Source organism: Piliocolobus tephrosceles, chromosome 1 (assembly GCF_002776525.5).
Source record: "Piliocolobus tephrosceles isolate RC106 chromosome 1, ASM277652v3, whole genome shotgun sequence".
Classification (NCBI taxonomy): Eukaryota; Metazoa; Chordata; class Mammalia; order Primates; family Cercopithecidae; genus Piliocolobus; species Piliocolobus tephrosceles.
In genome coordinates this window covers 55,304,549-55,317,700 of record NC_045434.1, presented here as the reverse complement: position 1 = coordinate 55,317,700, position 13,152 = coordinate 55,304,549, and the positions used below count along the sequence as shown (strand labels likewise).

At 34.0% G+C, this 13,152-nt stretch overlaps 1 protein-coding gene across 5 annotated transcripts in view; it reads right to left on the bottom strand.

The window, feature by feature from the left end:
- PTPRC (protein tyrosine phosphatase receptor type C) overlaps positions 1–8,593 on the bottom strand; it is a 120,276-nt gene extending 111,683 nt beyond the window's left edge. For 4 of the 5 annotated variants that reach the window (XM_023224738.2, XM_023224739.1, XM_023224740.1 and 1 more), the window contains exons 1-2: positions 8,429–8,585; positions 8,225–8,340 (exon numbers count right to left, since the gene is read on the bottom strand). In XM_023224738.2, coding sequence (XP_023080506.1) covers positions 8,225–8,297 — 73 coding nt within the window. In that variant the 5' untranslated portion in view covers positions 8,298–8,340; positions 8,429–8,585. Of the gene's footprint in view, positions 1–8,224; positions 8,341–8,428 lie in introns of all 5 variants that reach the window. The other variant, XM_023224742.1, reaches the window with a different exon arrangement.
- Between the last annotated feature and the right edge of the window lie 4,559 nt (positions 8,594–13,152).

The following is a 13,152-nucleotide window of genomic DNA, read 5'->3' as shown; positions in this document are numbered from 1 at the left end:
GTCCTAGTCGAATGAAATACTCAGAAAGTTTTTAGATTTTGAGAACTGGAAACCTGAAATTCTTATTTGCTTATTTATTCATTTCTATATTTTTCAAATTGTCTAAAATAATCAGGTTTACTTGGGAAAAAAATCGAACACGAAATTTCATACACAGCATGTGATCAAAAGATAGAGGAAGAAAAACAATTTGTTAGCAAGGGCTCTAAGCAATTTTCTTTTTCCTTTTATTTCTTGACATTTTCCGAATTTTCTATTATGTAGAAAATTTTACCATAAATAATTCCCATAAAAACAATAAAAGGATAGAATCAAAATTGTTTTTAAGAATCATTAAGTGCCTTCTACATACACAGTTTAGTTAAGCTGACAGACCATTCATTCATTTTTTCAGCAAACAAGTACTGAGGACCTGCAGGCACTGGCAAATAAGCAGAGACCCAATTATAGCCTACATGAGCTCACCAGTTGCTGCAAGAGAGCCCAGTGAAGAGAACTCCAAGAGAATTATTCAAAGAATCATCACGGCAGAAGAACACCTATGCAGGTGTGAAAGGGGCTGAAGAGCAAGAGTTATACAAGTGGGGTGTGGGCTGTCCAGAGGAGGTGCTCTTTAAAGTAAATTTTGAATAGAATTTATAATTTGCCATATTGAAAAAAAGATGTGGAGAGAAGGAAAAACAGCATGGCCAACAGCTGGAAGATCAAACAAGGTCACATTTTTAGAAAAATGCAAGTTACAAAAAGAGTCACAAAGTGGTTAGAGATAAAGCTAGATAAATCTGAAGAGATTCGATTAGATATATGTGTGCAACACTAATTGCTTTTATTTTTCCTAAATGCACAAAGTCCAATGTAGGATGATTTGACACTTTCCCCACACACCATTTTACATTGAGAAGATGTTAAATTTATCACATTGATTCTTCTTTTTACTTTTTGCTCCAATAATGAATAAGAAGTTGGTATTAAGTGTGAAAGCTAATAAGAGGAATATTATACAAATGAATGATAATTAAAACATAATAATTCTAGACTATTGAGCAGTCTTAAAAGTGTTTCTAAAGTTTCCATTGGCCCAAAGTGTCTTAAAATTTCAAAATGAATCTAGCTCTAAGAGCTGTCAATCTCCACATTAATGTCACTCATAGAAATTTCAACACAACAAAAAATTGAGAATGGCTAATACTGTCCAATCAGTTTGACAAAAATGAAAAATTACATAAATCATATTTTTGTAGCATTGAGACACAAAACCAATTAAAAAGCTAAACTAGCAGTAGCCAAACTACACACATAAAATATTTATGGCCAAAGAGAAGAATTTAAATGGTTTTGGAAAATTTAGATCTGTATTGTTTGAAAAGAATTACATTTAGAAAAGTAATAACCACAAAGGAAAATTCCCAAAAGCATAAGCTATATTCAGTAGAATTTGACATGGGTAAAATGGATTCATGAATCTAATAGTTATTGTAAAAATTAAATGAAAGTGATGCTGCTAAATATTAGTTCAGTAAAATTAAAATTAAAATGGAAAAACTGTCAAGGATTTAACTAGGGAATATATATATAATAATCAGGGAATTAAATTGGTCTAATGGAGTTTCTTTCCTCCAAAATTTATTTTCAAGAAAAGCTCATAAATGTTGGTATATTCTAATAAAACATTTATTTTCATAAAAGTTGAATCAAAACATACTTGGTATCAAATCATGGGTTCAGTATATTTTCTACCCACAGGAGACACTGAAAGAGGGATGGACAAAGGTGAGTTCTGCCTTTTACAGAGATTAACCTGGTAATGGTGGGTATGGACACAAAAAGGATTGAAGGCAGGTGAGACTTCGGGCTATTTTTACAATAAGAAATCCCTGGCAAAGTAGAAGGCTGTGGATTTACAAACTATTTAGACTGCAGACTGGAGAAGCCTGAAAAATCCCTGAAATAAAGAACGCAAAGTTAAAAGAATTCAAAGGCTTATAAGGGTTTATTCCTCTATCACTTAACCTTAAACTATCCCTTTATCTTCTCACAGTGTCTCAAAGGAAGAGATATCATTTGGAATCATGTTTATGCTAAAGGGCTATGTGCTCTGATTTCATGGGCTCACATGAAAAAATTTACAACTTCTCCAAGTATCTCATAGTTTCAAAGCATTTTCACAAATGTTATCGCTTTTAATGCTTATAACACTTTATAGATGAGGAAACTGGGTCTCAAGGATGAAAACTGATTTAGCTCAAAATCACGTGATTCATAGAGTTAGATTTTCAAAATATTTCTCATTACAAATGCCATGATGTTTCCCAGCTTGGAGTGGTTTCTGCCTCCTTTTCTATTATGCTTAATATTTTTTAATCAATAAATTATTATATTTTTCATCAAGTAGATGTGTTTAAAATATAGTGGCCACACTGTATTGCCATCGTATTATCATTTTGATATTGTCTCTTAGCATCACTGTTATTTATATAGGTTTCTGTAAACTATTGTCTTAAATGCAGGACAAATTTTATTTTAATTTAAAATGCAGAGAATGTCTTCTTGTCTATCAGTGATTTCTATTAAGTTCGCTATACCAGTTGTTCATATCCTAATACATATGAGTGTGTTACCTGAGTTACCCTCAGCTTTTGCCTTCTACTCCTACATTAGCAAATCCCTATTTTGGAGGGTGGATGGTTTTCTTCCAGGTACTCAAATTTGATTATTTTCTTAAATATATGAATGATGATCATTTATACTTCAGTATCATTGCATTGTAATTACAGTTTTGTAATAAATACCCTGTATAGTAGAAACTGAAGTTTCAGTTAGGTGGCTTTTTCCTTTCAGACACTTGACTCATTTTTAGAGGAAATAAATGTTGAATCTTTAAATGCGATAGAGTTAAGCACCATATAATATATTTGTTTAAGTTTGGTCTCTACTAAAGACTCTAATAAAAATCGATATATTTTCTGATTATCTTTTAAGAAATGAATCAATTGAAGTTACTATGAACGGATATAGAAGATGCTTGTTGACTTCCCTAATATTGACTTTATGTATATTTATTCTTGTCCTGGATGAAAGAGTAGGAAAGCTTCTGTTTCTCTATTTGTTCTTGTTTTTGTTGTGATTCCTGAACATACAATTCTCTGCTTACAGTAGTCATTCCTAGACTCTTTGAACAGACTGATATTGAAGTAACACACTGACATACAAACAGGAATGAAAATTAAATATTTTAGGCAATAATTAGATATTTTCTAATCTAAATATTGGTTAAAGCCATGTACACAAAATCCAGTGATTACTATAATTTTTATTCCTGTGTATTTGGATATTACATAGAAATAGACATCACATCATATTGCTAAAGTCTTGCCATTTTTTTTTTCTGTGTATCATACCCTAAAAAGTGCTGTCTTTATGTATGCAAAAGTCATAGCACTAACCCTTTGGAATTAGGCCACTGCTATGGGGTTGGGTGTCTAGTACTTACAAAGATATTTAGACAAGATTGAAATTAATTTTAAACTGAAGATATGTTAAATTTCCAGTCTAATTGTTTCCTATGTAAATAACTACATAAACCTATATGATGTCTAGAAAAAAAAATCAAAGTTCAGCGTTAATCAAAAATTTCTCTCTCTGCACCAAGCTGACATATACACACATGGTCTGAAGATGAAACCTTGTCTTTGTGAACACTGTATATTTGCCAAGAGAATGAACCAACCTCAGTACAAATCTGTGCCCCTTACCTATTCAGATTGACATTCATCACTACACTATCTGAAAAGAAATTATTCCCAGCTCTCTACAAACTTTTGGTGTGCAAATAATGCAACACCTAGGGTGCACCATATTCCATCTGCCCTTGCAAGCAATCCCAGAGCACTAGCATCAGTGCTCAAACCAGCAATTGCCAGGACTGGACCTGATCTGTTTGTGTTATCACTCTGCTAGATTTGTATTTCCCTCCCATTTGCTACTTTTCTTTCTACGGGTACGTGTATCTGAAGAATAAAATTGGCCCTCCAAATTACATTACCTAGAATGTCCAAAGAGCAGTAACAACATTCTCAAACTATGAACTTTTAGGAAGTCAGGAGGATCTTTCCAGACAAGAAGTGAGATAACAAGAGTAAAGAAGGGAGCAAAGAAAAAAACAAAACAAAACAAAAACAAAAAGGCCAGCCTGTAAGCATCTAGATCTAAAATCAATTTGTTTAATCTGGACAGAATAGTCCTGCTACCTTCATCCTCCCACTTTGCCTCTGGTTAATTTTTTTAATCTCATATTCTCCCTCTTTTTGACTTCCCTCTTTGAAAATTTTCCTTTCCTTTATCACTATAATCTGCAGTTTTATTGTTTTAAAATCCATGATTTATTCAGTGCCTGGCGATAAATCAGATATGGGAACTATGTGTTTATGCCTTTTGTGTCTCCTATACCTGATTTCATGTAGGTTGCAATGTCAGTAAATCCACTAATTCACATGTCATCATCATCATCAATCATCATTACAACAACAAATTGAAATGACTTGAAAAATGCCAAGAAAAGGTGATAAAAAGTATGCAATTCAGTGGAGATATTTTGTGGCAAAAGTGACATAAGATAACGTAATAGAAGAGGTAAGATTTGCCCAGAGTCTTAAATACCTTGAGAAAGTATAGAGGTGGGTGTTAAAACTACCTCCTGTTTGTTTCCTTTTAATCAATCATAGAAGAAAAAGAAAGAAAGAAGAAAAAAAAATCTCTTCCCAGCTCCAGGCCTAGCCCCCAGATCATTAGTGGAATCAGTTTCTCTGGCAAAAAAGATTAGAATGTATACCAAAGGCAATGAGAAGAAATCAGTATCCCTTTGCTTTTTATTTTATTTTTTAATCTGCTGATTATGTAAAAAAAAAAGGATGAGACTTCAGACTGATTAAAAAAAAATACAATTTTGCAGGTGAGAAATAATAAAGCCATGAATTAAGATGATGGCAATGGAGATGTCAAAGCAAGAAGTTATTAAAGATTATTACAAAGCAAAATTTCAGGACTTGGGGAACATGTCAATGTCTGGATTTAGGAAAGGAAGTAAGTTCCATGTTTCTGAGGGATGAATCTAGAGATGGAGAATCAGAGTAATCAACACGTAGTAGGCAATGATATGTAACCAAGTGGAGAAAAAAGAACAACACAGGCCAAGGTCCGAAGTTCATGGGAACACCAAATAGACAAACATGGATAATTGATAGATTGATAGATAGATAGATAGATAGATAGATAGATAGATAGATAGATAGACAGACAGACTAGCATATATAACCCACAAATATAGAACTAGTTTATGTGTGTGCATATATATAAAGAAATACATGTTCATGTATATGAACTAAGTTCAAGCTAACTACTCTGCCCCTATACTTAGTTACACAGAACAAAAGAGAAAAAGATAATATAGGCCCTAACCCCTCATAGCCTTTCCTGTAACAAAGTACATTTCAAATTCTAGTAATGGCAAGGGTCACAGGCAGGTTTTTAGTAGGGAATTTTTTTTTTCAAATCAATAAGTAATTCTACTCACATTCCCAAATCTCTAAATTATGCAGTATGTAGAACTTAAAAGGACTGCTTACCAAATTCAATTAAATAATTTTCATTGAATGTCTGTGATGTACAAGGCACGGTCCATGTTTACAACATGAGATATATATTTTTAATACAGATGGAAAAATGAAGAATTATGTCCAGGAAATGAGTGTTAACTATTATGACTCATAATAAAACTCATCATATACCTCACATAGCATAACTCATATACTCTTCACTGCCATGCTATGGTGTACTAGATCTGCCTGGCATTACAACTTTATTAGAACCAGAGAACACTCACCCTCACCTGCATTCTTAAAATCATCATTGTCCCCTAAAATTATTTAGAAATCTTAAACAAAGTTTGGTTTCCAGTTGCCATCACAAAGAGGCACAGAGCAAGAGGATTAGGAAGTTTTGAGTAAAACTGAACCCTGCCTGGATGTTGCACTGCCAAAGACTCACTTTGGCCTTGTCCATGTGTGCATTTTAGAGCTTAAATAAAATATTTGAATTGTGCATAGAGTTACCATTGATGGCTTTCTACATTTGGCTCTATTTCTTTATGCTTTAGAGCATACAGTATAAAATTTGCTCCCCAAAAGTTTATTATTTCCTGTAGGCACTAAACTAATTTTGACACATTAAAATGAAACATAGAATCCAACTCATTTGTTGCTAAAAAAGAAAAATATATAATTTAAAGCATTGAGAATTTTCCAAATTATACATCAAATCACAAAATGTTTCTTGCAACTTGAAAGGATTATAAACAATATTTGCAGGTACAAATGATTATATCTGTATATGTTTTTCCACAAGAAAGCATATATCTCAGGGAGTCTACAAATGTCTTTTAGAAAAATGTTTGCTCTCAATATTTATGTGAGCAACTGAAGATAAACTTGATTTTTCAAAATAAATCTATGTATATCCATTTATTTGCTACGGTATAAATTATTCAGCAAAGCTGAATATTTTAGATCCCATTATATTCTTATTTCAATTACAAATTCAAAGATGTGTCTTATGGTTTAAAAAGTCCTGTAATCATATGAGTTGAATTTTTATGCACAAAGGAAATATTTCACACTATGATTGAAGCATATAATAGGATATTTGTTCTATTTGGGAGGTTGGGAAGTTTGCCTGGAATAAAAAGCAATGGAGCTAGACCTGAAGAAAATAATAGAAGCTAAATGAGTATGGAGAGAAGAAACATATTCTGGCTTACAAAATGTCTCAGTATTTCTTTATGGTCATTTAAAAATGCTTTTCAACATTTCCTGAGTGGGAATTTTAAATGAAAATGTTCTGACTTGTGATAATATACATTATCACTTCATTGAAATTATTATTCTTTATAATTTACTTTTTATTATGATAAGCTTTAAAGGGATGGTAACTTGATAAACATTTTCTGTACTAAGACAAATGCTGCATCTATATAGATTTTTTAAAAATTCATCTTTGCAATAAAAAGCAAAACAGCCACAAAACAAAAAATTATCTTATGTTGTTTTTCTTTCCTCTCTCCTAGGTTACTCCAAATAGAAATTGACAATGTAACATGCTCAAGAGATAGCTACTTCCCTGACTTTCAGAGGAAAGGAGAACGGTAAGAGTCAAAAAAAAGACTTCAAAGTGAATTGTAATAAGCAACTTGTTTTAAAATACTTTTTATACTTTTTGGAATTTCTACAAAGTTTTATTTTCAATGTCCTTTTACATACTACATCATAAAGAGAAATATTAAATATTCATTATTAGTTACATTCTATAATCTATTGAAATGTACTCATGAATCATGTTGACACTGCTCAAGAACTATCCATTGAATAGAGGATAAACGTGCAAAGATTTCAAACCTTAATAGGCACTGGAAGTCCAACTAGTTACATTTCCCTACGGAATACAGCATTTGCATGATTGTAAGAGTTTAAATATTTCTATCTCATCAAGGCTGTAACATTTACCCACCACCCAGGAAGGGCGGTGGCTCCACAAGAATTTCTAAAGCAAAAATGTATTAAAACTATTAACAAGAAACTAAAAACTTGATTTAAAATACATTCTGTGATAAAAATTGCAGAAGGTTAATATTTTACTAAATACCTCAATATATTTTGGAACTATTATATACCCAAGTATTCAATAAAATATGTCAATTAAACTCAAAATTTGAGGAAGCAAACTTCAAGTCTGGGAGTGGCTTACATACAACCAAAGCTGTCTTATGACTTTTTAAGAGACCAAATTTGCTAAAAGAATAAAAACTCACTTATTTTATCATTAAAAACATTCTCAGGCTTTTATAAATGTGTGTTATTGTCACTTTGGAGGTTAAGTAATAATGTTGCTTTTGTAATATCTTTGAACAGTTGTAAATAAAGATACAGATAGACAATGCTTTTCTTTTAAATTTTTTTTTTTTTTTTGGTCCTCGAACATTTATATCTTTTTAAACAGAAACAATGTATTCCGTCACACAACAAGCCTGTGTCTCCCTGAGACAACAATCTTGACGCTTTACAGCAGGCTTCTCACTTCCAGTTACCAACACATTTAAAGTATTTTTATGTCTATTTCAAACATTCCTCCAAAAAAGAAAAAATAATTTAAAAAATATTAATATCCTTGTACTTACCTGTCACAAATACTTCTGTGTCCAGAAAGGCAAAGCCAAATGCCAAAAGTTTAAGCCACAAATACATGGTCATATCTGGAAGTCAGCCGTATCCCTAAGAAACAGCATGCGTCCTTCTGAAAGGCAAAATAATTATTATCTCTGTAGAAGTTTTTCTCTGTAAAAACGAATCAAAAATGTAAAAGTAAATAAATAAATGCATACTCTCCACTGTTGTCTTATCAGACGAGGAACAATTTCCTCCTCTGTTACCCTAAGAACAAACCACTTGCTAGCTGCATGAGCTGCTAGGTGATGATGTCAGATTCGGTTTTACTAACTTCTCCAAAAATACTGTAAGGGTCCTCTTTGCAGGAAGTCAAAAAAGTTGTTCTAAGTTAGTAGAATGGCATTACACTTCCTTAATTCAAGTAATTACACCAAGTTAGAAAGCCTTTTAAAAGATTTTCCCATCAAGGAGGATGTTTTTAAACTATCCAAATACTGCTCCTTTACAGTATCCATTACGATTTTTTTAAAAATTAAATCCCTACAAAATAATCAATAATTTTCTTACTTAAGAGATGAGAAACAGATTCAGCATGAGTGTAACAAAATGGGGGTTGGCAAGATGATACAGTATCTGACTTAGCAGAAAGTATCAATATTTGACTTAATAAGATGGCCAAATGAATGAAAAAACTACCAATTTGGTTATTTTTGGCACCCCAGTATCATTTACCATTAGGGCATTCAAAACTCAGCAATATGACAGTTTTAGCAGTAAAACCCATTTCTTATGCAAAAGCACTTTCAGACAGCTTATCAGTTTTGCCCCAAATCTTTCACAGATATCCTTGTGAAGCTAGGAGTGGAATCAGAATGCCATTTCTACTATAGTTACAGCAAACCCTGCTTCCAAAAACTAATGTTTCTGTGACTTAGGATGTTCTTGGTGCTACTGATGAGGGAAAGGACAGTGAAAAACAAGAGATATCTTTAACAAAAGTTAACCTGTTTCCTTTTTCTCAGCAATGCTTTTTCAACTTTTTGACAAATAAGACAACTAATTAATACACAATGCTCTTCATAATTCTTATGTTCTTAGTTAAGTCCATCTTTTAGGAAAATACTTACTGGCAAAGGTATAAATTCAACAATACAATTAAATGAATTGGTGTTATTAATACAACATTTATATGCCTTTAAAAATAAAAGTATACACATGTGCAATTCATTTATTTGAACAATAGATGATGCTTGGGGGACTTTTAGACAGACAGAGCCCCTGTGGTAATTCTGCAAACTCTAGTTGGGAAGATTATTGTAGGATTCTTATATTTAAGTAAATAAATCTTTTGATATTTACAAACATTTTTGTTTTACTCTTACATTGGCTGCTAGGAACCACAGAGCCAAATTTCTATCCCACTTTGTGCAAATGGAAATAACCCCGTAGCTTAAACTCTAGGTAATAACTTTTTAATAAGATTGTAGTTAAGAATATTATTTTACTATGATTATTATTATATTTAACTTATGGAGCGCTTACCATGTGCCAGAACTGCTTTGCACTTTACATACTTTGTATAATTTGTACAATACTCTTGAGCTAGATAATGTTATTACTCCCAATTTTATCTGTGATGTTCAGAGAGGTTAGTTGATTTGTCTAAGATCCTACAGCTAGGATGTAGGCAAGCTATATTTAGAACCCAAGTCTCCAAGTTTCATTTTGCTTTCCTTTTTACTAATCTTTTTGTACTATGTAAGTTTATAATACTCTAAAAGATAGACCTTTGAATCAGTGAAAATGAAATTATTCTCTTTTTGCAAATGTGTCTTTAAATAAGATAGCTGTGCAAGTAAGCACTAATTTTCATGTGGGTAGGCCTAATAAAACATCAATGTCAGAACTCATGAATTTGAATACTCATCTCTTCAGCCTATGTCTTAAAATACATTTGCAACAGAAAACTCTTTGGGGATTAGCTTTAAATATCTTTAAGCAAATACTTGTGTTCTGTTAGCTTACTGTTATGGCAGAATATTTGGCAAAATGAGAGGCCAGGAGAAAAGTGTGTATGATCTTTTAAAAGGAAGAAAAGTATGTAAAATATACTCTATAACAATGTAAGTTTAGCAGCCTTAAACAGGCATTTTAAAAGGGCTTTGTGGCTTTACAAAAACAGTAAAAAGTTAGGAGATTCATTTCCATTTCAGACATGTGAGAAGACAGATTCTACCCAGGGAATCCAAGATAGATTAGCAACAAATGAGTTGCATTATGTGTTAATCCAACACGTATATAATGTTTTAACATATTTATTGTGTTTAAATTGAGTTTAGTGTCTATAGGAAATATTAGAATTTTAAGTAACAAAATCTATATTGTATATTATAAAGGCATAAATACATAGAGCTTGAAATACAGAGACATCAGCAGATAAATGTATATACAATTCTGATGGCACAGAATGGAGACAATGGCAACCCAGAGGTTTGATAGCCTGAGGTCCAGGCTGTCAGGCGGGTAGGCAAGAGATAAGGCCCTAGCAGCTTGTTAGGAGACAGAGCTGGGCTGCGCTTGATGTTCTACTACACTAAGCAGGACATCCAGGGAAGACTCTGGGTAGCAGCTGGTCTTTCCACAGGGCATCTGGGGAAATTTCTACTGTATCACATGCAGTATGCACATACTGTACACACATATACACATATACACATACTGTATCACATAGCCACTGCGCTGAGGCGACTTTTTTTTTTTCCAGGGTCTCGCTCTGTCAACCATGCTGGAGTGCAGTGGCGTGATCAGAGTTCACTGCAGTTTCTACCTTCAATGCTCAAGCGATCCTCCCACCTCAGCCTTCTGAGTAGCTGGGACTCTAGGCGTACACCACCACGCTCAGCTCAATTTTTTGTAGTAATGGAGTTTTGACATTTTGCCCAGGCTGGTCTCGAACTCCTGGACTCAAGCAATCCACCTGCCTCAGCCTCCCAAAGTGCTGGGATTACGGACGTGTGGGCTACCTTGCCCAGTCCCTACCTAAGTTTTAAGTACTACTAAGATACATTACAAGCTCAATCCTGTACCCACCTCTCTCTTTCTGCATGAGCTCCTTCATGGGAACGACTCACCAATTTATATTTCCAGCCAGATCTTTTATATATTTGAGATCTCTAGATTCACATTTTACTACCACATTTTTAACTAGTCCACCAGATTGTCTCATAGCCAACTCAACAGAACATAGAAGTCTTGATCCATCCTTTCTTTAAACCCATCCCAAATCTCAATCTATTTATATCTGTAAATGCACCAGTATACACACGGTAACTTGTAACAGCAGCTTAATTTTTATTTTGTATTTCTCCTTTTCTGTCACAACTATTAAATCATTAACAAATCCCATTCATTATCTCTCCACTATCTATCTTGTGTCTGTTTCCAATTGTACCACTTAGAATCAAACCTTCATCACTGCTCAGGCTTTTAACTAACTTCCAAGCTTCCGTCTTATCTTCCTTTAGTATTTCCTCTAAAGAGAAATCAAATCGATCTCTGTCCATACAAATCAAGTTGGGATAAGTCCTTGCTTAAAATCTATCAGTATTTTTCTTATTTGCATGTTTAATAAAAATCTAACCTCTGTATTATTTCTCCACCCATTTAATACACTTCCACCTGATTCACACTATGCTCTAGTCACACTGAATTTTTTCTGTTCCTAGAAATGTCATGCTCTTTTCTATTTCAGGGCTTTAGCTCTTTATTCTTCCCAAGATGCTCTTCTGGTTCCACCCCCACCAATAACTCTACATAACTTCCTTCTGGTAACAGCATAAATGTCACTTCCTCAATGGAGTTTCCCTGACCATCCTACATAAAAGAAGCCTCTCTAAGTTACTTTCTATCTCAGAACCTTGTTTGTTTTCTCCAAGTTCTGGGATATATTTGTATATTCATATCCACCTCCCCCACAAGGGCACAAGCCTGTCCTCTAGATCAGGGGTCTCCAATCCCAGGGCTGTGGACTGGTACCCATCTGTGGCCTATTAGGAACCAGGCCACACAGTAGGAGGTGAGATACAGGCCAGTGAGCATTACCACCTGAACTCCACCTCCTGTCAGATCAGCGGTGGCATTAGATTCTCTTAGGAGTGCAAACCCTATTCTGAACTGCACATGAAAGGAAACTATGTTGCATGCCCCTTAGGAGAATCTAACTAATGCCTGATGATCTGAGGTGGGGTGGTTTCATCTGAAAACTATCCCCTGACCCCAGTCCGTGAAAAAATTGTCTTCCATGAAACCGGTCTCTGGTGCCAAAATGGTCGGAGACCACTGTTCCAGATGATGGACCATGAGGCCTGCGCAGTACTTAATATAATGGTTACCATATGTGATATATGTTAAATGAATAAATGGAAGAATGAATGATAAGATTTACACATGAAGCTGTGGAGTGGTCAACATGTTGGGGGTTGGCAAGAGTAAGAATTGGGAGAACGGTGGAGAAGCTTATGCTGTTGCACAGGCAAAGAATGATGACAGTCGGAGTGTTTACCAGTTAAATAAATTACCAAATTACTTAACTCTAGCAGTTACAAAATTGTATACACAATTCTCATAAATTCTTATAACACAATTGATATACTTATCAATGAATTAAAATACAGGGACACAAAGGAGAGGATACTTCTACATCTCTAAGATTTGATCTAGAAATACATTTTTTTGCAATCTGTCATTTTGTCTTTCGAAAATTTAGGCTTTGAGGGCTGAGCATGGTGGCTCATGCCTGTAATCCCAGCACTTTGGGAGGCCAAGGCAGGCAGATCACTTGAAGTTGGGAGTACGAGACCAGCCTGGCCAACATGGTGAAACCCTGTCTCTACTAAAAATACAAAAATTAGCCGGGTGTGGTGGTGTGCCCCCATAATCC